At 39.0% G+C, this 24713-nt stretch overlaps 1 protein-coding gene across 12 annotated transcripts in view; it reads left to right on the top strand.

Annotated features, from left to right (window-relative positions):
* TBC1D1 (TBC1 domain family member 1) overlaps positions 1-24713 on the top strand; it is a 115420-nt gene that overhangs the window by 37453 nt on the left and 53254 nt on the right. For all 12 annotated transcript variants that reach the window (XM_055796631.1, XM_055796630.1, XM_055796632.1 and 9 more), the window contains 4 exons: positions 16176-16709; positions 19810-19899; positions 23305-23409; positions 24038-24170. In XM_055796631.1, coding sequence (XP_055652606.1) covers positions 16176-16709; positions 19810-19899; positions 23305-23409; positions 24038-24170 — 862 coding nt within the window. The remainder of the gene's footprint in view (positions 1-16175; positions 16710-19809; positions 19900-23304; positions 23410-24037; positions 24171-24713) is intronic.

The raw sequence follows: 24713 nt of genomic DNA, 5'->3' as shown, positions 1-24713 counted from the left end.
GGTAATAGAGAACTAGCGTCAGGGAAGAATTGGGAATCACTGGGGAGGGAGAACTCAAGTGCTGCAGTTTTGCTTGTGGAAGAATCTCCTTGAAGCCATTGATGCTGTGGGCAGGGCTGGAGGGACAGAACCTCGTTTGTCTCCCAGGCTGGATGCCAGCAACACAGCAAAGAGAAAGTTTAGATTTTTGCTGGAGCTGGGTTTTGGTGCATGAGTTCGCGCAGTGCCCCTGTCAGAGAACACTATGTTGCTCCTTAGTGTGTTTCTCCTGGTCAGTTTGTGCTGGGGGGAAAGTGTTGTTACCAGTTGATAGCTTTTACATAAATGTAGATTGTCGCAAAACGCCAAGCAGTTGAAGAGCACTGTTTTCTGTATGCCAGTCACTCCCCACTTTCCCCCACGGGGGTCTGGGCAATGACCCAGGAATATGCACTCAGCATTTGAAATGAAGTCAGTCGTGTGGTGAAACCCCTCTGTTACTCAGCAGTTACGTTCCCTTTGGAGCTGTTCACTTTTATTCTTCGTCCTTCCATTTCTTTTTCTGCATGCCAGGCCTGAATTGCACCCACTTTGCTTAGACGTCTCTGATGCGATGGGAGAGGGCCAGAATACGATCCGGCTTACACGGCTTTTATGTGGCTGTGCAGATGTAGTAGGGCAGTGTTCTCTGCATTTGTAAGGTACATTATGGGTGCCCTAATAAGGAGTAGGGCTTTCCATAGTAAAATTCCTGGCCATGTAGGTTGCAGCTTACCAAGGTTTTTCTCTTGAATCATTTATGCTTGTCTGAATTAATTTCTTATGAGTATCTACTTTCAGGTTCATATTGACCTTCAGATTTAACGAGCCAAGCCCAGTGAGGTAGCTGAGCTTGCTGTTTTGTACAGGTCCTGCCCTCTGCAATTCAAAACAGAACTTTCAGGCTCCAGTCAAAAACTGCTTTCCTTTGCTGAAAAACCACTGTTTTCGTGTGGTTAACATATTTTGGATCAAACCAATATAAAAAATATTAGTAAATCCTGAAGGATCAGAGAAAACTCTAGGTCCCATCCGAGATGGGTGGTGGTGCAACTAAGGGTTTGTTTGGGGTTTTGCCATACATATATATATAGAGACACACACACACACGCAGCACTGCAGTTTGACTTTATTTGCTTTACATTTGATGATTTAAAATACTGTTTCACATCATAGCCTGCTTTTTTTGAAGACTGCTATAATGAAGCAGTCTTTTATGTGCACTAGAGTTGTTTCTGAGAACACAAAAGCAGCAGTTTGGCTCTGGGTTCCCCAGGTAGAAGTATCTTTAAGGGAAAAGTTGGGCAAAGCACCTCTTTCCTCAGAGATCAGCTCACAGAGCTGCAAGGCAATTCGCTTGTAATTTCCCATCATCCTGAATATAGAAGCTGCAACATTTCTGAGAAACCTCTGCTTTAAGGGGATGTTGGAACATTTTTGCTGTGCCAGCTAATAAATACCTAAGATTTTAAAACAAAATAGTTTAAAAGACTTCTTAAAGTTGAAGGGGCTGTGGTTGTGTATGGTGTACAGAGGTTGACTAGTGACTTGGCAAGTAAATCTTCAATAGAAACACTGTTAATGGAATTGCAGTTTGGCTATACTTTTTTTTATTATTATTATTAGAAGCCTTTACAGCTCAGCTCTTCAAGCTGAAGTACCTATGGATGGCAATGACTGAGGAAAAAAATATCTCAGCCTCAGTTCTGTTAGTTTTTTACATATCAGTAAAGATATACAAAATATGTCAAGAGATGTGCCCAAATAGGAGCTTGCTTACTAATTTGTATGGGGATGTGAGGCAGTAGAGCTGGGAAAAGGAGCTGTAACTTTGAGAGCAGAAGCTGAGGCAAAGAATGATGTTAACCACAGTGTATTGGTCTTATCACTGATATTATTTGTACTTAGTTCTATCTGAATTGTTTTCAGTTATTCTTACTTTTAAACCAAATTACAATAGCAAATCCTGATATGAATTAATGCATAGATAAAAAATTCTAATAAGAGAGATTTAAAGTAAAATCTTGCTGAAAAACACGGTTTGCTTACTGAAAAGCAAGGGGGAGGGTTCAGACACCTTTACCCTGTCAAGGTGGACTAGAGCATTAACAGCTGGGTTTCTGCTACCACTTTTCTCTTGTCTCTTCAAGCTCCCAAAAAGCCAGGCCAATATTCCCAGATCAGCTGGTGAGGTATGTGAAAGCTGCAGTTATTAGTCTGGATGAAATCGCGTGTAGGTTGCATCTCCATTAGTAAGCAGCATACAGCAACAGGTAGTTCAAGGGCAGTGGCTGGTGCTGAGGTCGGGTTGTATACCTCATTCAGGAAAGTGGGTTTTACTTTGAACTAGCCCTAATTTGGTGCTGTGAACTGAATGCCTTTTTGCAGTGAAATGCACCACAAAATGAAGGCTTAGTTTTATTTAAATGGATGTCAGTTCAGGCACCTTAAGACAGCTCCACAATGTGGTCCGTTGCACAAGAAGTGGATTGGGAGAATCTACTCTCAGACATGCTCCTGGTCCAAATTAAAATACTGAAGTAGTCACACCTGTATAATACTTGAGAATCCACTTAGAGAAACTGGACAAACAGCATACAGCTTTCCAGTAGATGCCCCTGATGCAAGGGATGGGGGACCCATCAGAGAATTTTTGTTTTATTGGGATCTTGACCTTTTGGCTACTGTTTTGCAAGAATTTCAGGCCTGAAGAAGTTGTCCAGAGTTTCTGTAACCTAGACATCTGACTGTCACTAGCTGAAGAGAGGGCAAAATCATGTATTGCCTTCTGTTCTCAGGGCAGTGTGCGTGTAAGCACACGTGTTGATGGTCACATTTGAAAAACAAAACAAAAATTAATCTTGGCTGAAATACCTGGCAGCTTCTTCCCAACTCAAAAGTTGCTGGCTTTGGACATGAGAATGCTTCTCTTTGTGCCTTTACAGCATCATCACTGTAATCAAAAACTTAAATTTTTTCCAGAGGGAACATTTGATATGCAGTAACCAAACAGGATTTTCAGATGCAGATGTCCTGTGAAATTGCAGGTTTGGGGAGAAGAGACTACTTGCACGGAGTTACACATTCACCCCCCCCCAGGTACTGAAAATGGCAAAGCTGAGCTGAGCTAAACAACCCCTTTCTTTTTCAGTCAAGCATTTTTTGGGTTTTGTGTGTTTATTTCAAGGAGATCTGTAACCAAATATTTTACTTTTATTAGATCTTAACAGTTTTCTTTCTGTGTTTACTGGACCATTGGTCTGCTGCTATAGTACCAGTGAGGTGAGCTCACTGAAGCCGTTGTCATGGAAATTTGGACGGTTAACACTAAATGTTTTGTGCTGGTTTTGTTTCTTTGGACCTTTTTATAGCTTCCAATCAACTCAGATGCAAGCTATGGATAAGGAGATTTGTAGAAGTGCTTTGGAATTTCAGATGGCTATGTACAAGAGGGCTGTCTTTAAAACTCTGGTGGTAGTTACCGGAACTCAAACCAAAGATATGTGCTGGAATTTCAGATTTTGGGTGAGTCCTGCTGGAATATAACCTGTAGGTTTTATCATTCTGTGGAAGCGATTGCCATTTCCATTTGACATACAGTCATCAGAGGCTGACTTTTGTGGGCTTAAGAAAAATGATCTTTCACATATGAACACAGTTCATGGAGCTGATGCAGTGGTTTTTTTTATAAAGTGCAGAATCATATACAGAATTATTTTTTTATAGCTTGTTATAATTCATACAGCATTTTTTCTCTTGTATTTCCAAAGATTTGATAATGCTTTAACGTATGTTTAAAAAACAACGCAAAGTGGCCCGGTCCACTTGTATATGAGGTGTGGCCAAAATACCAGCAGTCCCTAGTGCTGACATAATTTTTTTGGGAAAGAAGTTGGCATTAAAAGGAGTCTTTCCTTGAAATCTTTTTTCCTTCTTTTATTAATACTTTTCTTCAGCTAGTCTGTTAGTATGTCCCATAGTGCATCATCCTTGTATCCCCCTCCAGCTTCTCATGGAGATCCTCTAAGTCTGTGACATCTGTGTTTTAGAAATGTTGAATACTCACCACTCCCTTTTGGGTTTCCTCAGTGACTAAGTGTTTAAATATAGAATATTTTGGAAATATTGTGAAGGTCAGAATTCAATCACTCTGAAAGGGGTGTGACAGTATGAACTGTCCAGCTTCACTGCAATTCAGTGTTTGGTAGTTGTCCATCTAATTTACCATTTTCTAAAGAAACCTAGCCTTGGGGACAGTGGAAGAACAAAAAAGAATAATGGAAAATTTACTGTTGGAAGAGACTGGATAGGCTTAAAATAGCAATTTCATCACTCTGAAAAGAGAACAGATTCTGAATTTTTGTGTGTGAATAAAGTACAATGTGGATCAAATTTTGTATCTGTTAGGTGGTAATGCAAATAAACGGTAGGGGCTTAGGAAATGCTCTTGATCATGGGCTAATGTGTATTATTGAAAGTCTTTTTATATGCTCTTACTGGTATCTTTTTTGATTGGTTACGGTTCTCCACATAGTGTACAATCATGCAGACACTTTGTTTGGGAGGGCAGTGAGACTAGCTCTGGTGATTTCCAATTTTTTGTTTCCCATCAGTACAGCTAGCTTGCTCTGACCGTACTGATGGAAGAACATCATTACTATTTTAGCAAATATCTTGAGAATCTTGAAAATATCTTCCATTTTCAATTAGTCTGGTACTCTGTCTTTTCCATGCTGTGATTATAATGAATTTATTTTATTTTTTTTTTAATCCTGCATTGCTTTCTGGCATAGGAAAGCAAATGAATTTCTTCTTCTGTTGTTCATCAATTGCATCATTAGTATTTTCAAACTCCTTTCAGGCATTATGTGGGACTTGGATAGTGGTTGCTGTTATGGCATATATTTAAATAAACCAGATTATGCAAGTAAATGATCTGACTGCAGCTTTAAAAAAATGTTGGTAATAGTGTAGTATGGCTAATAGAGAAAGAACAGAAGGATGAATTTCAGCTGTTACTGTTTAGTTATAGGGTTTTCCTAGATGAGCATTGCTTCTGAGATCAATTAGCAGCACCTGCATAGGCCAGGTAATAGGGCTGAACTGAGATCACCAAAATAAAGTTGTTGGCACAGGCTGCAGATCTAGAGATCTGCCAACGTAGGTCTTTCGTGAATTTGGTACAGGGCATAAACATGAGAATTTTTGTCAGTAGGGAGGACCATCATGGCACTTGCATAATCTGGAAGCACTGCTAAAACTTGTCTTCTGGCTTTTTGTTCTTAGGTATTTCTAGGGTGGCACCTTGGCTTGGCTCTGGGTTGGCTATCAGGAATGATCCCATAGCTCTGTTTGTCTTGATGGCACCTCTTACCTATGTTTTGACAACTCTTCTCCATTTAGGACTGAATGTGCAGCTTTATCTAAAAAGGACAGTGACATCTTGGATTTTGTGTTGGGACATGCAAATTCACTATTGACTGTCCACACAAGGAGCACACTGGGCTGCCCTGAAACAGTTAGAGTGACGAGAGAACAGCCAGTGAAGATGCCAACATTTAAATGAAGAAATGGGATCTGATTAAGATGACCAAAAGCGCAAACAAGTGAAGTAGTGCTGCGTAGGATGGTATTGCAGGACTGCCAGACATAGAATAGTCTATAACCCTGCTCTGCAACTGATGTGTCCTTACCATACATGATGGCATTTGCAGTGAAACACTGTCTTGCAGGCAGTCTGTAAGTGAATGGCACACACTGATTGCCTTCCTCTGAATACACGGTTAAATAATGATTTCAGGTATCTAGTGTCCCATCTGTTTAACTTTCTCTCTTCACTTCTCTAGCGTGCTTGTGTACTTAGTGCAGACATACTGAATCTCTTACAGTGACTTTCAGAGGCACCTGATGTAAAGATTTATGGAATAACCACTCTACAAAAGCATCTTTTCCCAAGCTATTTCTTTTTTCTTGCAATAGTTTTGTCAAATCTGGATGTGAGAAGAAAAACAGAATACAGAAAAGTTGAACTTTTTACTTACTGTAAAATTTTAAGACAGCTTTATCTTTTAACAGGAGGGAAGCAGGATCTAATTCATCTATCATCAGCAGGATTGGAAGTACTGACTTCTCAGGACAATGATCCTTGACTCTTTGGAAAAGAAATTGGCAACTCCCCTAGTGTGATCTGGCTGTACCTTAATGGAGGGGGGTCTTGAGTAAACAGCTTGCTCTTCCCTTTTCTGTCCAACAGCATCACACAGATAGGTTCCAGCAAATGCAAATTATCCTAGGAAAGGCAATGTGTTTTGCACTGTCCTTGATAACAGTTTAGTAACAATTTCCAAGACAGTTAGAACATAACCTTTTCTTCACAAAAAGCTGAATAGTTTAATTCAAATTATGTAATAAGTGTTTTAGTGTAAATAGTCCATGGTGAATCATAGGCGGTCAGTAAGCTTTCTGTGACAAAATACAGTCTAATTCTGTAGGGTATTAACAATTTCTATACATGTTTCTTATGTAATAAGAGTCTTGCTAGAGGTTGAGGGCTCTTTAGGTGTATTGTTCTTCCTCCTCTTCCATTATATTGAATGTGCTGTACATTAGGAATGCCTGATAGTTATCAATATCAATAAACTTTAAATTAACCTATGTCAGTATCATAAAATGCATAGATATTCCGAAGATGACCATTCCTGTAGGAATCAAAGGCCAGCAAACATCTTGTGTTCAAAGGGAATTAATTTTCAGAAATAAATACATTGTTATTTTGGGTGGGTTACAATGTATTTTAGAAAAAACCTATAAATACAAACTAGTATCAACTACAGGAGTGGATTTCATAGAAGTATCTAGGTAATTGACAAGTTTGAATAATCTCATTAGACTTTCTGATGAGAAGCCGAAAGCCCCTAGACATGAGCAACCATTTGTTTTACATCCAAAAAAGGACTGAAACTGGTGAACTAAGTAACTGTTTTTCTTAAGTGGAAGTCAAGATGGGTTGACCTGAGGCAGCTGAAGTCTAGTATTACATGACAAAGCAGCAAATACAAGCTCATCCATGAGCAAATCAGTTCACTGGTACTTTATACTAGTCAGGCAGAATGCTGGAAAAAGCTAATCAGCTTCTGCACTCCAGTTCCCTTGGGGCCTTTGTAAGTTTAACGTTTTGAGTAAAATTCTTCCTATGAAAAATGTCTTCTGTCCCCCTGCACCCCTACCTGCCTCATTCCCCAGCAGTTCTAAGGAGGACTGTGGAGCACTCTTTCCTCAGGAAGTCTTGCTGTATTGCAGAGTAAGAGATGGTCTTTTACTCTATTGCAAGTAGACCCAACTTATTCATCATGTCAGTCAAAAGGATTCATAGGATGATTTCCACCTTCCGCACCCCTTGCCATGAAAATGTCAAAATAAATTTTGAGGAGAGGAGGATTTTGACACACATTTGTAACAGCTGCCTAAGAAGGTTATATCAGAAATAACTTCAGTTGTAATGAGGACACACATTGCAAATGGAGGTTTTTTCCCTTCTTTTTGGGAGTTGGATATTGCTAAAAAGGACTGAACAATGTCAGGTTTTATGTAATTGGAAAATATATTATATTCACTTCTGTCTGTTTTGCTAGCCACTATTTTGCCAGTTGTACCAATTTTCATAACTGTGACAGAAACCTGAATGCAAAGGAGACTAGGCGAGAGCCTGTCTCCTATTGCAGAAATGGAATACAATCTGATAAATAACTCTTCCCCAAAATGTTCTTAGTAACTCATTTCCTGTTTTAAATCCTGTTATTGCCTTTCAATTTAGAGAAAACCAAAACCACAAACAAAGCCCCCCTCAAAAACAACAAAAACCACCCTTGTCCTGAAAGCTTTCAAACACCATTGCTGTCTTTTTTCCATTTATAACTATGTAAAAATAGTCTTCCTTCTGTTTCCTGCCCCATTGTCTCTAACTCAGCCGCAGGCCAGCCTCAACCCTGTGAAGGGAGCTGCTTGCAATTCCACTCAAAAAAAAAAAAAAAGGGGATTTAATCTCTGTTGATAAGGAATGAGCATAGATGTTTCTAGCGATTACTTTGCATAGGTATTGCCTCCATGTTCAATAGTGACTTGTAAAATGTGAGCCGGGAATCCTGCAGGTGTGACCAGCAACTGGTGTTACGTCTTCAAGTGCTGTTCTAATTTGGGAAATTGTGTGAAAAGAAAACTTTGAAACAAAAGATGGAGAAGATAATGCTATGGAGATGTTAATGCACTATTTGAAATATCTGTTGACTAGCTTTATTTCACATTCACTGCTTAAAAGTTTATGTTACTGAATGAAGGAGCTGATGAAGCAGTACAAGATGAAAAGAAATAGCTTGTATCGTAAGGACAGAAGGGGGCTAGGGAAGAATGAAATAGTGAACACCATGTGATAAACCCTCCAAATAAAGGGCAGAGTATAGTTGTAGACTTCCCAAAAGTCGATTTTACAGGAATACTCCCTTCAGAGCCAGTTAGGTGCTGTTGCATTTGGAGGTCCACTAAAAGCCCATAGAGGCCTTCCATCAGCTGCAGTTTAGTTTTTGATCATGCATTTTCATGGAGAGGAGTTCAAAAGTAAGCTGCAGTCTGGGATATGGTGGATTATTTATGGAAAGTAGCCAGGTTTTTTGTATTTTGGGCTTCAAGTAAGATATGTCTTGAAAGCATGTAAAAGAAAACCTTTAAAGTGTATCAGCAACATCATGCATCTCTCTCAGGGAGGAAGCACCACCGCAAAATAGAGCGGGCCAACTTCATTAGAACACCAAGTACAATTATGTTCTATTTCTGAACTTGTTTACGATAATCTATAAACAGATTCTGCAAATATTTTTATTTTTCTTTTCAGAAAGGAAATAAAATCTTTTTGTGCCTCTTTAAATTGCATGGAGTGCTCTCCAACTCACATGACTTTGCAAAAAGTGTAACCTTTTCCTTCCAGCTGAGGAGTCATGAGGAACGTACTTGAGCTGAGATTTGTCTGTAATATTAAAAGGAATGTGATACTGTGAAAGTGGCATACAGTATTCGTGGCATCAATCTGCACTACTTAGTAACCTTGTAGAGGCAGCACTTGATGGATGTGAGAAGTCTAGTCACCTTTATGGCTTTTTATGATAATGTGTAAACTGTAAGAGTATGTGTTGGCTACACGGAGCTCCACTCTCGGTGTTTACTGTGTCAGAGTCATCTTGGAGGACAATAGTGTCACTCATCCACCACGCTCCAAGTCAAAAAGAACTGGATTTAAACAGGTGACTCTGTTCTGCCCTATACAGAATATCCTTTGAATTTAGTGCAGTCTTGTTCATCAGCTTCTTATGTACATCCCGGGACAGTTTGTCTTAGCCCCATCACCCTCACTTATCCTATCCTCTGTATAATGCCCGTTGAAACCTAACTAAGCAAACCATGCCCACAAGTAGACACGCATAAGATCGCTTTTCCTTTCATAGGCCCACAGTGATGCTATTCAGCCGTTGAGCTTTCCCTTATCAAGGTTGAAAAAAAATCTCTTGTCTTGCCTTTGCAGGTCTGGTTTCACAGTCCTCCCTGAGCAGCACACCTGCAGTGCGGTTAGCCCCACTGGCTGCTAGCCTGGCTACCCCTCCCAGCCCTCTGGGTGTGCTCTGACTTGTTCTTCTTTCTCAAAAGACATCCACAAGTTCCCTGGTTAGATGAGACACCTAGTGCATTTTAGGTACTGTAGAGAAAAATGAGCTAGACTGACATGCGCTGATGGTGAAGCTGCTGAGAGTGTCACAGGTCATAGTTGTTTTATGAGCAGTGAGGATACAGCAGTAAAGTTTTAGATCATACGCATTGAGATGTGAAGTCATGGAGCAAAGGTGAACTGTCTGTCCATGCACCCACCGATCTTAAGTATTTAGGGAGCTCTTGGTAAGAATCTCATTTTGGCTTTACCCATCATGCATTCTTATGTATGGAAAAACTGACAGGAACTTGCAAAAGATGGTCATCATCCAAGGACTGGAGGAACTATAACCTTTCTACTTCTGTGAATTAAATCTTGGTTTCAAAGTGGCTTTGTGGGCAGACTAAAAGTCAACAAATAACAAAGGAAGAAAGCTAATAATGAAAGTACTCCATAGAACTGTTGATTGGGAGTCAAGGGGTGAAAATGTGGTAAATGAGAATTGAAGTTAATAACTGGAGAAAGTTCGCAGTGTAGGAAGCTGTAGAGCAGTCTCCAAACAAGATATTAGAAGGAATAACCCTATGAAGACACTAGAGATAAGACCTGAATATAAAAAGTCTCACTGAAATGGAAATTGACTTGAAAAGTTTGTTCCTTTTTTCTACCTTGAATTCTACTAATGCCAAGGAATAAGGAGATTCTTCACTTTTAAAACAACTTTTTACTTCAGTGAGATACTAAAGACTGGTTTTGTGCTAGAATTTTTTAGTTCATTCTTTAGTTAAACTAGTGGGCCACAATCCTCACAACAGAAATCTCAGTTGATTGTGTCTTGTTCTTTCTCTGTCAGCTGTAGGTTTCCAATGGAGAGGAGGAGGTTGTGGGGTCCCCATCATTGGGCTTACTTGCAGCTTGGCTCATTGTGACTCCCAGCATCTCATCTAAGTTTGAATTTGGATGTAACTTGAAAGTTTGCCTTGCTTTATGTGGGGGACTGCACTGTCAAGGCCACATCCAAATTAAACTATTCTGTGATTCTGAAAAGAGAAATTATGCAGTATCTTGATTAAAAAAAATAATCCTTAGTGAAATCTAGAAATTAAAATGCCAAACTTTAAATCCATTGAGAACACTGTTCAAAAAAAGTCAGTTGACCACTAGCATGGGTATAAGGTGATAAGGACAGGAAGTGTTGATCTGTTTTATTACTGCACAGCTGTTTTGCTAGAAGTGTGCTGAAAGCAGACCAACTGCTTTTTAGTACATATCAAACCACCAAAATTAAAAATTTTATGGTCTTTTAAAAATGCAAAGAAATACTTTGCTGTATCATCTTTTTATCTACATTCTGTATATATCAAAAATAGTTTTCCTTTCTTCTGTTCTACTGCTTTTACAAAGTATTCCATGATTGTAATATCTTATGGGTGACAAAAATATTGCCATCTGCCCTGGTACAACTAGATGGCTTCTCCCAGGATACACAGCTGTGGACCCTATTTTTCCTGTATCAGCACTCTTTAGTGAAATAAAGGAAGGGTATTAATAGCAAACGGTATATTAGACTTCTTGAGGCTATTTTATTGAGGCTGCTATGGTGAGAAAAAAAGGCAAGTAAAAGCACTTAATAATTCCGATGTCCGCTCATATTTGAGTAGTCAGGCAAAACTCAATCAAAATATCAACTTGTTTCAAGAGCTTTGTGAAAGAATTTTAAGGCTGTATTCCAGCTGGGATGGCATGAGACCTTCTGAGGTCTCTCAAGACCTGACCCTGAAGGTTTTCAGTCTCCAGGAATTTCTGGAGTCTATTGTTCTAGACCAGTTCCTGACAACACAGGTCTGTCTTATATTAAACAAAACCACCTGCTCCCTTGAAATAGTTAAGCCTGTGCTTGAGGCCTTCACAGACCTAAGGCCTTATGAAGGGACTGGTGGGTATAAACTGGTAGGTTTATACCGGTGGGTATAAACAATGCATAGCATCTAAAATCATAAATCATTCAACTTTTGTGGGGTTTTTTTCCCCCTGGTCCTGGTGAGTTGATGTGCTAACAGTTCTTTTTCTGTGGGACGCTTTGCTTTCATACCTACTGTGTATTAAAGAAACAGGGAATCTTTTTTTAGTCTGGTCTTGTTTACCAAAAGGCAGCTGTTGCATTCAGCTGTTACTGGGCTTTTTTCATTACAATAGTTTCTCACTCTTTCTCAAATCCACTATCAGGCTAAAGACATCTTACTGCATGCTAGTATGTAAACTTACAGGGTAAATTCTGGTTGCGTGGGGAATAAATTCAACTACAGTTTCTGTGAAGAGGAAAATTGTTTCTTCTTCAGATGCAGCAAACCTGTGTGTGCTTAAAAATTACTGCCTTCTCTCATGATTTGGTGCACAGCGTAGAAGCTGTAGCTGTTGTGTAGTAACACACTAATGTGCATTAGGAGGTTCTAGGTGCTGGTTTGTGTTTTGCTTGAGTACCCAAGAGTCAAGGCAGAAGAATACTTAGCGTTTCAATTCCCTGCTTTGTCTCTGCAAAATAAGCATTCTTATCATAGCAGAAATAACATGTTATATATTTAAAGAAAAATCACAACAGTCCAGTGTTAGCTTTAATAGTTATAGATACATCTTTTTCTAAATCTATTTCAGATGTGGAGTATCTAATTCAGAAACTGTAAATGCAAAAACTTCCTAATAGATTTAAGTTATGTCTTCTGTTTGCCAGTTCTGTTTGGCCCTGAGTAAGTGATGAGAAGGTAATGTTCTGTGTTTGGTAAAGTTTCATCATTGCTTATGCTGTTGTTCTGTGCTTAGTTTTGTGGGTTTAGGGAAATAATTTTAGCTCAGCAGCAGTTGTTTTTCTGATTACAGAAATAATCTTTATCCACTAATTACATATTTCATACTGAGAAGTCAGAAAACACTTAAGAATAGAAGTATGTTAGAAAAGAGAATTTGTGCAGTAGGAAGAAATCATACATGTGTGCAACAGTCCTCCTTCACTGTCTTAGCAAATTCAGATTAGTAGGCATAATTACCTATAGGTCTGTATAGGAGATGTTGGTATCTAAGTCACCAAGCAGAAATATGATGGGACCTCTGGAGGTCATCTATTCCAGCCCCTGCTTAAAGCAGGGTCACCTACAGCAGGTTACTCACGGCCATGTCCAGTCAGAGTTTGCATACAAGGATGGAGACTGCAACCTCTCTGGGCAACCCATGCCAGCACATGGCCACCCTTACAATAAAAAAGACATTTTCTTATGTTCAGAAAGAGCCCTACAACCTTTAAAAAACTCCAAGAGACATTAATGTAATTCAGGAGCAACTTGATCCTTGTTGGTTGTTGATACAAATTAAAGAGCCATAAAACCTGATTCAGTTTATATCTTAATTAATTCCTGGAGGTTTGCAAGAGATGTGGTTACTGTTTGCCCAGTGGCATGCTGCTTAATCTGGAAAAGTTCCAGCTTTGGTTAATAAACGTTTGCCAGGATAAAGCCTACATTGCGTTTTTTTAGTGATTTGAAAAAACTAATATATTTATTTATATTTCACAGTTACAGGGTTTTTTTTCCTTTTGTTTGTAATGAGTAAGTTTACTTGATCTGCATGCACTCAGCATCCAGGTGTGTTTGCTGAGGGAGCCAGGGCCAGAGGTCACAACAGGAGCATGTGGATTCTTCATTTCTAGATACATGCATAAAAGGCCTGGAATGGTACAGGTAGATGAAAAGAGCACAGATCTTGACCAGGCCAAGAACAGTTCCAGGGTAATATGTATTTTGTTTTTTCTGATTCATCATGACGTCTTGTCTTTACTAATGAAAAAAGATTCATATTTAACATACACAAAGGTCACAGGAAAGTGAGGTGGTGTTGCTGCTTCGGCTAGAGCAATAGTCTTATCAGTTGCCTAATCAGAAGTAATAAAATTATATTAACAGGCTGTTAATTTTTTTAGGTTGCTAAGCAGGAACAGGGGAGTCAGTGTTTTTCAGTAAGTGTAGCACAGAAGCCAGCTGTTACTTACAAAGGACATAATTCAAGCCTTAGCATGTGTGAAAATAAATAATTAAATACTCCCCTTGGTTCAACAGGCCTGCTAGGTCTCCTCAAACATGACGTTTATTAGCTACTGCAATGTCATTTCGTGTGATGTAGAGTCTTCCTCTTAACTACTGTCTGTTTATAAAGTCCAGCCACTGCTGAATAGCAATTGTGTCAATGTCCAAGTGTTTGGTGATGATAAACACTGACAAAATCAAACACAGTAACTGCACACGTATGATGGATCCCTAATGCCTTGTCTGAGCTTTAGCTCAGCTGTAACCTTTGCAGCACCTGCACTGCTGGAAATTCTCCTTATAGTCTTCAGCATGGGTGGTGCTGGGGGAGCTTAACCCTGGTTGAGACAGCCGTGCTCTTCATCTGGGTGAGAGCTGATGTTCCTGGCTTTAACGAAGTGAGCATTTTCCAGAAAATACCTCCTTCCTTTGCTGTCACCCCTGTAGCCTCAGCAAAAGCAGAGGTAGGATTGCACATTTCTGTGTGTATTCTGGGCAAATCAGAAGTAAAACTGTCTGTGGCTGGTGAGTCCAGACACTCCCACAAGAGTAAAACACGTTTATTAGAAAATGCTAAAGCAGTTGCAGCTTGAAATATGGCTAGAACAAAGTTTTAATTTTCACTGTCATTCTGATGGGTTATGCGACTAAAAATTGGTTCTTTGAAGGAGTATTAGGTAAATAAAACTGAGGTGATCTTTGAGCTCACTGTGGAGGAAATGCATATCGTTTAAGGTAAGGTAATAGTTTTGTTATACCCTTACATTCTTGTATACGAGTAAAAAGTTAGATGTGAAGCTGCCTTACCCCAAGGCTTTCCCACTGGTTCATGACATAGCTGAGGACAGACTTCTGAAGTCATGACCCTGCTTTTCTTTCCTCTCCCCCATTGTCTGCTGAGTGAGCAGCTGATGACTCATGCCTTGCGCTCAAGGGTGAAGTAATGCTTCCTGAAATGTCTTACTTATTTTGTAATCTGTTACGTATTGTCTTAAATTCACTAGCTATATGCATGTGTATGTATAATCTGTCTATCAACCCATATATCCGTATCTATGTATCTGTGTTTCCTGGTCTATAAAAAGAATTCTACTGAGGTCTTTATGAGCGCCCAGAGTATAACCGTTCATTTTTCACTGTTCAAGCTTTTTTTTCTCCTCTAAGTCCTTTGCTGTTTCCTGCATTGGTTTATGTACATTACTACATTATGTTTAAGCATTACATAACCATGGGACATGTCTGAAAAAGACAGAGGTCATGTCTCCGAAGCATTCTTTAGGTTTAGGAATGCCTTTTCTCATAGGGAAGATGGTTCTTCTGGGCTGCTGTTTTAGTCTGCTGCTCCCAGACTTCTTTCTGTGCTATCTGCAACCAAGGATTTGTAAGTAAGCAAGCTCCAATTGATGCTTACCAGAACAAATCTGTTTTGCCAGGAAACTGGCGCACTTAGCAGGGATTTTTCCCAAAGTAATTTGGGGAAATTAAAAAGTTGGCAGAATTATCTGTTGTAATCATAGATGGTGACCCTGCATTTGTTAACGGCAGCAGCACAGGCTGCAAAAGAAACTTAATCCCCCAGGCCGGTCAAAGCAGTGGGATGTAATCAAGCATCCACCTTGCAGCAGCTTAGCAGATAGCATATGCATCTTCCTACGCTTTAACCGTATCAGAAACTGTGACTGTTCACTGTTAAAGTATATCAGATGGCAGTTTGGGTTTTGTTTATAGTTGCAAACATCTGTGGGCTGCAGCAGACTCTTCTCTCATACAGATGCCCTGCAAGTGATGCTGTATGTGGAAGCAATAATTTGAGTGTCATCTAGGATGATAGAGTAAAAATGAGTATCTACAATAATGAATGTGTTTTTTTAAAAAAACAGAGTTATTTACAGTTAAAAGAACCCTAAACTGCCATAAAGTAATATGCTATTATGAAGGTGAAAGCAAATTTGCAAGAGGCCTCTTAATCTGCATGACATGAATGTTGAGTGAGCGAATGGAATGAAAAATAACAGAGGTAAATAACTTTCCCAATTAGTCTATGGCTCCTCTCATGCTCTCTGAAGTATTTTTACCTTTCATTGTGAGTTTGAATTTGTCATGTTATACTGGTTCCTTCAGGTGCAAAACTTTTACTGAAAACACAGAGCATTACAAGAGATGAATCTCGTGGTGACCTCCTGACCGGGAGAAAAATGAACAATTCATCTAGTCAGTGTTTAAGTTTTAAAATATGTCTGTTGACAAATACAAGATCACTTCAACTGGTCTTTTGGAAAACAAAACCAAATTAGCCATTCCAGAAAAGTAACAGCAGGGAGCGCCTCAAGTATTGCAACTTGTTTGTCATAAAGCATCAATGCTAATGCTGCATAATTTTTTTCCCCCTCCTGTAGGTGCCTGAGATTATAAGCTCTATTCGACAAGCGGGGAAAATTGCTCGTCAAGAAGAGTTTCAGAATAATCTCTCAGATGTTGAAGACCCTTTTGCCAAAAAGTTTGAGGTGCTGTTCTGTGGACGAGTGACAGTAGCACATAAAAATGCACCTCCAGCACTTATAGATGAATGCATTGAGAAATTTAATCGTGCAAGTTGTACAAAAAAATCAGATTTCAACTCGTCATCCCAACAACATGAAACTGCCAATAACTTTGGAGGCTTCTCTTTCAGCAACAAATTTCGGTCTGTCTTCCAGCCCTTGGTCAGTGAAGAGGAGGAGAAAAGGCCAATTAGGAAATCCTTTTCTCAGCCTGGGCTTCGTTCCTTTGCTTTTAAGAAGGATTTGCAAGAGGGAAGCCATAGAAGTAACAGCTTTGTCAGGTCTTTTGAAGAAGATGCAATTTCACTGAACCTAAAAAGTCAACTTATCTATGGACACAGTGTTGTGCAGCCAACAGACATTGCAGAAAACCGGACAATGTTGTTTACGGTAAAGCAAGATTTGCAGCTCATGGTGACATTTTCACATCTTGGAGTTTGGAGTGGCAAACACCAAAGCAGATGTTCTGACAGATGACAGTTACTTCTTTAATAACTTAATTGCAATTACCAGAGCTTAATTTAAACTTGCTTGTTTCTCTCAAAAGCATTACCAGTCAGTGTAAATTGTTTTATATAGTCAAAATAAGTTTTTTTAAAATAGTTTAAAACAGCACTACCTGAAACTTTCAGATTCTGAAGACAGCTTTTAGAAAGCTGCAGCAAGTTTGTAGGTAGTTATACAATTGCAAAATGGTGCATACAATTACTCTAGCTACTAACAGCAGAAATACATTTCCAGGTGAATGAGTTACCTGTAACTAGAGCAGATGGACCAAACCATGACTGGGGGTTAGTAGTCTTAATGTCCCATGTTAAGCAGTGTAATTCATAAAGGTGTTGCTGCTGTCAACATGCCTGTGTAATGATGGAGTAGTGTAGTAACTTCCTAGGCTACTCCACGCCTGTCTCCAATGCCGTTCTGCTTTTGTGTGGTTAGCAATGCGCTTGCCTTGATAGGTGAGCAGGAAAAGTATTTTTCAAGACCTGAGAAGCAAGTAAGGAATGTGTTATTTGCTCCTTTTTTAATCCTCATGATAGACAAGTTATATAAGATACGTTATGTATCTTGTATCTTATGAACATAATGCAAACCTGGAGCTGATACTGCGATGGCTGGCTATCATAAGGTCATCTTGGAATCTTGGATCCGTCAGCTGCTGTTTGGGCTGGGAGTTTTTAAGGACAGTAACAGAGTAGAGTAGGTGCAGTTACAGCAGGTGGTTTGTTTTTTTTTTTGAGGGGGCGGGGGGGGGGGGAGGGGAGGAGGAGAAGTGCTGCTTTAAGGATTGCCAAAGTGTAAAAAGTAACACACAGAAAGAGGTGTAGTTAGCTATACCAGATTTTAAACAAAAGTTTTTTTAGAAACAGGCTGACATCAAGAGAGGGAAGTGGAAGAAGGTGGAGATAAATCTTGTGCCCCAATAAAAACAATTTACCCTCTTCCCTGAGCATGTATTTCACACAGAAAATATAGATGCCCTTTATAGAAATGACTAATTTTTAAACAAATTCTGACTCCATTATTAATTCATGGCATGTATTTTAGAGACAGGGAGGTTACAGAGGGACTGCTCAAGTCCACATCCTCTGACTCCAGTGAGTGCATTTTTAATTTATATCAAATAGATGCAACAATTTTCAAAAACACATGCAGCTTCAGCCTGAATATAACGTCAGTCACCTGCTGACAGGCTCATTTCCAAATTGTGGGGTTCTGTTTGTTTGGCTTTCTGTCTTGGGTTGTTTTTTGCCTGGGAAAATATTGGTTAGTATGCACAGTTGTATTCTTTTGCCATTCAGCAAGTGAAAATTCAGCTGAATATAAGGAAGTGAAGTAACTGTGGTTTGTGCTAGCAGCTTGTAGCAGAGCTGAGTTTGTTGGTTAGCCATCCCCCATGTTCAGCAGGTTATGAGTAATAGTATGTATGCAGCACGCACAGGTCTTCAACTTTGCCTATCAATTTGTGTGTAGCTACATATGAAATGCTTAAAGGTAACTTCATATCCAGAGGAAAAAATTTGTTTGTATTTTCTCAGTTCAAGTTCTTACTTGACTTTGCCCCAGGATGGCAGCAGAGGTTGCTTGCTGTGTGAGTTGTGAAAAATATTCAGATGAGTTAGCTGCTGACTCTCCTCAACTGGCTCAGACAGTCTTGATTTTGGTATCTCTTTCTGAAGAACTGCTTTCCTAGCCAGTTTCTTAGGATTTTGGGTTTTTTTATATTTAGGCTTTTCTCCTGATTGTATTTGGGGTAGGGGGTGGGAGTGGTTGTTTTGGTATTGTTTTTTTCCCTTGTTCAGTTGGCTTCAAATGATCCCTGCTGCCCTAGGGACCAAGTGTGAAAGGAGTGTGTGGGGCTGAGCTAAGAAGGAGCCTCTTGCTGCAGGGAGGGGAAGGCAGCAGTGAACCAGAGCAGGCTGCTTAGTAGGTGTTGGAAGGAATAACCACATGAACATGTGCAAAGTCAGCCCTGGGGACAATACAAGGAAATGAGCAGGGGGTTGTGGAGAATCATTGTGACTGGTTGAAGTGAAAGAAAAGGTGGAAAGTGAATGCACAGGACCATTTTCAGATACACAGAGGTGACACCTCTCACTTGATCATTCACACGCAGGATTTGCCCCTTCCTTAAATTACTGGTATATTTGTGCTGCTGACATTTTTATGTGCATCTTATGGCATTTGTTGGTGGTTGAAGCTTCAGCAGGTTTGTCTAATGTTTGCTCATGAATGGATCCATATTCCATCCATCTTCCCTAAAATCTGATAAGAAGATATTTGTCCTTAGCAGACTCTCTGATGTGCTAGAAACTATGAGGAATTTAAATTTTATCTGTTAAAATGTTTCAAAGATGTTGTCAGAGGCTGAAAAATTGAAAACAATAGTTTCATTGTAGAAATGCCCTTTGCCTATCAAAAGTTAGCATCAGCTTTTGGTTTGCTGCTGTAGAAATGGCCTACAGATTATATCAGGTTAGAAAATACACTGCAGTAAGCTCATCTGAGTTAAAGCCTTTAAATTAAATGCTATGTGTATCTTAAATAAATAAAACTCTAAAAAAATACTTAGGTGGAGTACAGGTAGAGGCATACACTTGGATTTAAATTTTAGGACAATTTCATTAAGTAGCTTTTAGGAATGTAGTATATGCCAAGACTGCAGAAAATAAGAAAAGGTAGTCTAAGTATATTTCCTCAGTGCAAAGTTACTTGTGGTGTAATATTACTCTCATCTAATTAAACACTATTCTCAGTCTCTTGTCTCAAATGTGAAACTAAATCTTGGTTCAGTGATGTGCAGAGATCTGAATGCCAGATCGATGTGGCTTCAGTATTCTCTCTTTTTGTCTTAGTAATACACTAATTGGTCTAAATATACAGGTAGAAAAAATGTTGAGATTTATGTCCAGGAAGCATTTTTATAGCATGACAAAATGAAGTGTAATGTTACTTGTTATCATCTTGTTATTTGTTTTGTTCTTTTTAGATTGGCCAGTCTGAAGTTTACCTTATCAGTCCTGACACAAAAAAAGTAGCAATTGAAAAAAGCTTTAAAGAAATATCCTTTTGTTCTCAGGTAAGGTTGCAGTGTATTCTTTTTTTTTGTTTGTTTGTTTAAATAGTCTTCACTTGTGAATGCTCAAGTACTTCTCTCTCCTAGGATTTCAAATGGGTTCTCACCCCAGCAATTTCAGTAATTGCTATTGACAAGTTGCTTGTTAATCAGTAATTCTGTGAAACCGTCAGTCTTTTCTCATGCTTTGCATTTTAATTTCTGAGGTAAAAACTCACTTCTGTGTGCAGTGGATGAATATTAGGAGCTAGAAGGAACACCCTGGTCCGTTCTGGTTTGAGATTTCAGCGGGCATGATTCACAGTTGTGCAAACCTGGGATTCCTTGAACCATATTTTTCAAGAAGTGATAATGAAAGGAGAAAACCAATATGTAAGAGTTATCTGAAAAATGCTTCAAAAATACATTTTTTTCAAGATTATATGTTGCATGTATGTAAAGAAGACAACCCTCTGCCATGCAGAGGTAGTGTCTTGATGCACTGAGGGTAAGCATGTTTCAGAGCCCCTTCATTCACTATTAATCCCTGTTCCTTATGCCACAGAGTTTGCTTCCCTGTCCTGCCTGTTGTTCTCGTGGCTCTGACTTAGATATTGCATGGATTATGTGAGGGTATCTAATGATTTATTTTGAGTGGTGATGTTTCGAAAGAGATGCAACTTACACACATGAAGATGTGGTAATGGCATTGCATAGGTTACACAGGCATATGATTCACACTCAGCTACTGCAGCTGCTTAGCAGTGTGAGGGCAGAATAGTCATGGTCACATCAAGGACGTGGGACAGCTCGGGCAATTACAGGACTCCTATATGGGCAGCTGCACTAACTGCTGGCAGGTCCTGTGTACAGGAGCAGGGGACCGTCCTTGGAGAGTTGCTCAGCTGTCAACCTACAGGCTGAGCAACTGTTCATAAAGACATTTCATAGACCAGTTGCTTTTGTTAACTAACCAGTGTCATGATACAGGGATTTGTCTTTCATTAGCCGTTCTCTGTCTTGCGGGGCATTACTTGTATTTAGTTTGTGTACCAGATTTGATTCAGTTTAAGTGAATGGGGAAACTGAATGTAATTTATTAAACTAAGATGGAGTCCTTAGAGAACACTTAATTCCTTTAAAACCTGTTATAGATCAATTTAGGTTAAACCTCTGAGAAATTAACCTGAACTATAATTATATAAATAAAATTATATTTATTGAGGAATGGATGTTCCCACTAGTTGAACTAAAAATTCGCCTTGAATTAAACCAGTGTAGTGCTTGTTTCGGAGTAAACTTAAGCAGTTTGCATGCTGTCAGATCAAGAGCTTTGAAGAGAACTCCTTGATCACAGAAAAATCTTTATCCCCATGTTCCCTTAGGCCATCTCCTGAGGCAGGAACTAGTTAGGTAGACTTTGTGACTTGCCCTGAACATCAGCAGATGGTTGTGCTCCTCAGAACAGTAGGAATGAGGTTCTGATTTAATTCCTCCCTCCTGTCTGAAGAATGTGCTGCTACTGGGTAGATGTTATGTCAGTTGGACAAATACTGGTATTGGAGTAGAGAGGGCTTTTCCCCTAAGTATGTACATTACAGAAGACTTGATGGAATGTTCTTATGGACTCATCATGATCATAAGAGAACTTGAATAATCTTTTCTTGAGGGGAGATCAGAATCAGAATCAGTACTTAATTTCCAGAATGCCCAATCTATCAGTGAGCTATTATAATGGCAGAAAGAAGTATGTGGTCCTGGGGCAGTATCTGAATTAGCTTATCTGAAACAGCTAAGAGCATTTGCCAGCTCGTGGTACCTCGCAGTTTCATGGGCAGGGCCATGATCCCAGCTGGGCTCCTTCCATCGTAGCAGTTGGGTTGTCAGGAGAAGAAATAATCTTTCAGAAGAAGAAACATGGGCTGGGAGGTTAGAGAGGGGGCTCAGCGCGTTCTGTATACATCTCTAATGTGGGTGAAGGAGGGAGAAAGTCTGCAGGTTGCATCAACCTGTTCTTGCTTTATCACATAGCTGCCTCCTAAAATGCTTAGCCTGGGCATCCAATGGAGCTAGAGTTGGAGAAGCTGCAGGTTTTACATCATTTGAATGTCCTTCTGACCTTTTTGTTCTCATGGCATATTAGTGCCTGATGTTTGTCTAATAAAGACTTTGTTATCTGTGTAATTGTCACACTCCAACAAACCAGGTATCTCCACATATGTTAAATTATTTTCCCTCATTCAGATGGCATGGTCTGAAGGTTTCTTGTTAGTATTTTGAATGATAAGACAATATTGTTCAGATTGCTTAAGCATATCTGATGCTATAATGTGTTCATTTTTGGGACACCTGGCCATTCTGTTTTATAGAAGTGTTCTTTTTATGTTTTTTAATGCTTTTAAAACTGTTTTCTTCATGATAAAAAGGCAAATAGAATATTCAGTGATCCTTGCTATATTAAAAAGGAAAAGAACCAACAAAAAAGTCCTGCTAGGCATCTTCAGACTGTCTAAATTTCACTGAAATTTCTGATTTATTGTGACTTATCATTTTGATTTTTAATACAGCAGTTTATTGCTGCTCTTTACCCTACTATAATTGTTGTGCCATGACAGCTAGAAGGTAGTAAAAAGGTGCTGAATATAACAGAATTTCTATAAACAGGCTCTACCACTGTGCATATAATTCATCATCGTAAGTTTGTTTGGCTTTTTTAATCAAGAATGGTGCACTGAGGAGATGTGCGCTGGGATCACCCAGCTCTATTCATCTGAAAGTCTTTTCATGAAAGAAAAAAACTCCCAGCAATTAAAAAACCTTCTTAGCATTTTCCCAGGATGTGCTGTCTATCTACTGTTGCAAGTAGATTGTGCCTCAATTTGCGTGCGTTTTTGGAGAAATAAATGCTTCCATGAGTTATCTTTAAGTAATATATTTAACTATTTTCATTTTTTAACTAGCCAAGCTTTTCTGTAGATGGAAAAAAAATTGTTTATCCATTTTGCACTATTGCTTTGATTTGCTTTTACAAATGTAAAGCAATTGTTGACTGCTTTAGCAAAAGGGAAGAAAAAGAGAGCAAGCTTTTTTTCCCTGCTGTTTCCAATACTGAGTAAAATACATCTTGAATAGCATGTATTCATCCCTGTGTTTTCCAATGGATCTATTGTAATTCAGTCATTAAAAAATAACCCCAAAACCAATAAACAACCTCTAACTTAAGTGAAATTTAAAAGATTGATGAAGTCATAGATTCTGTAACAGAATAGATTTCTAATGGCCAGATGACTTTAATGTAGCTGGAACAAGATATATGTGACCTATCTGTAATGCTGTTGGGCTTTTCATGCTTTTTTAACTAGAAAAAAATACAGGTACAAAACATTAAAAATAAATATGACTGGTTCTTTACTGTTATTTTTGTGGTAGGGAATTAGACATGTGGATCACTTTGGGTTCATCTGCAGAGAGTCTTCAGAAAATGGAGGCTTCCACTTCGTTTGCTACGTGTTTCAGTGTACAGATGAAGCACTGGTAAGTGAAAGAAAAGAAGAGCCTAATGGAATATTAGGCCCTAAAAGTCTTCTGTTGCTCCATGCTCTATATTTTGGCCGATGTCTTAAAAACCTGCTCCATTCAGAAATATTATTCTTTAAAAAATGTGACTAAAATAGCAGTCTGCAAAGGAACTTTAAATTTGTTTTGAAGGCGGAAGTTAAACCCCCCCTTAAAATACAATAAAACTTCCTTTCATTGCACAAACTAAGTTAGACCATATGCCTCCTTTTTTGGAAGGAGGGGTGTTTTATAATGTACCTATTCAGAAAATCAGGACTACACTACTGTGCTCTGGGTCAGGCCAGTGAGTCACACACAACTGCAGTAAGCTTTTTTATCACAGACAAGAAAAGGTTTCTAGATAGAGGTAGTATCTGTTATTAGACCACAGTAATAAAAATGGGTGGCCTGGAAGAGATAGGACTTCATGATGACTTTTGTCTTGCTTAGGCAGAAATGACACAGGAACAGCTTTTCTTTTTAATGGTAAGCACATTCCCAAACAACCAGCAGTATCATTTTAAGACTGTTGTGCTTGTGTTAAGGAAAACAGAAGCTCAGTGGAGGAGTGAAATTCTGTTCTTTTTCACTTTATTCTTTTCAGGTTGATGAAATCATGATGACACTGAAACAGGCTTTCACTGTAGCTGCTGTGCAACAAACTTCCAAGGCACAGCCCCAGCTCTGTGAAGGATGCCCTATGCAAAGCTTGCATAAACTCTGTGAAAAGATAGAAGGTGAGGTTTAAAGAACTTTCTAGTCAAATATATTTTCTAATGATTTTATTGGGGGACAGTCTTAAATGTGAAACTCTAAGGGAATGAATGCTTAAAAAGAGCTTGGGATTTGGGATGGACGGTTGGAAGTCTTTTTATGTAGAGGACTGCAATGTCATCTGTCAGGTAGTAAAAGTTAAGCTTCTTTCTTCTACTTTAGTTGAATTTTTGAAAGTTAATTAAGAGTCTTAAGTATTACTAAATTGCAGCTAGCTTGACTCTATTAACCAGTAAACACAGAGCACTGTAGTTACGGAACTTCTCAAGAATATATGCTGCAATAGCTATGACCTGCTGTCCTATTGAATCCACTTAGGTAATGCATTACACCACCACTAAACATGAACTACATGGTTGTGCATGTTGATCTATGCTCCTTCATGAAAATACAGCGGTTAGAATTGTAGTTGTTGCCCAGAAAATGAGTTCCAAGACAAAAAAAATCTTTGCATTTCAGCAAATTTTGCAGTTAGGTTTTGTTCATTTAAGCGATGTCTGGGGTGA

This window comes from Falco peregrinus, chromosome 2 (genome assembly GCF_023634155.1).
Source record: "Falco peregrinus isolate bFalPer1 chromosome 2, bFalPer1.pri, whole genome shotgun sequence".
NCBI lineage: Eukaryota > Metazoa > Chordata > Aves > Falconiformes > Falconidae > Falco > Falco peregrinus.
This window is presented reverse-complemented; position numbering and strand designations above follow the sequence as displayed.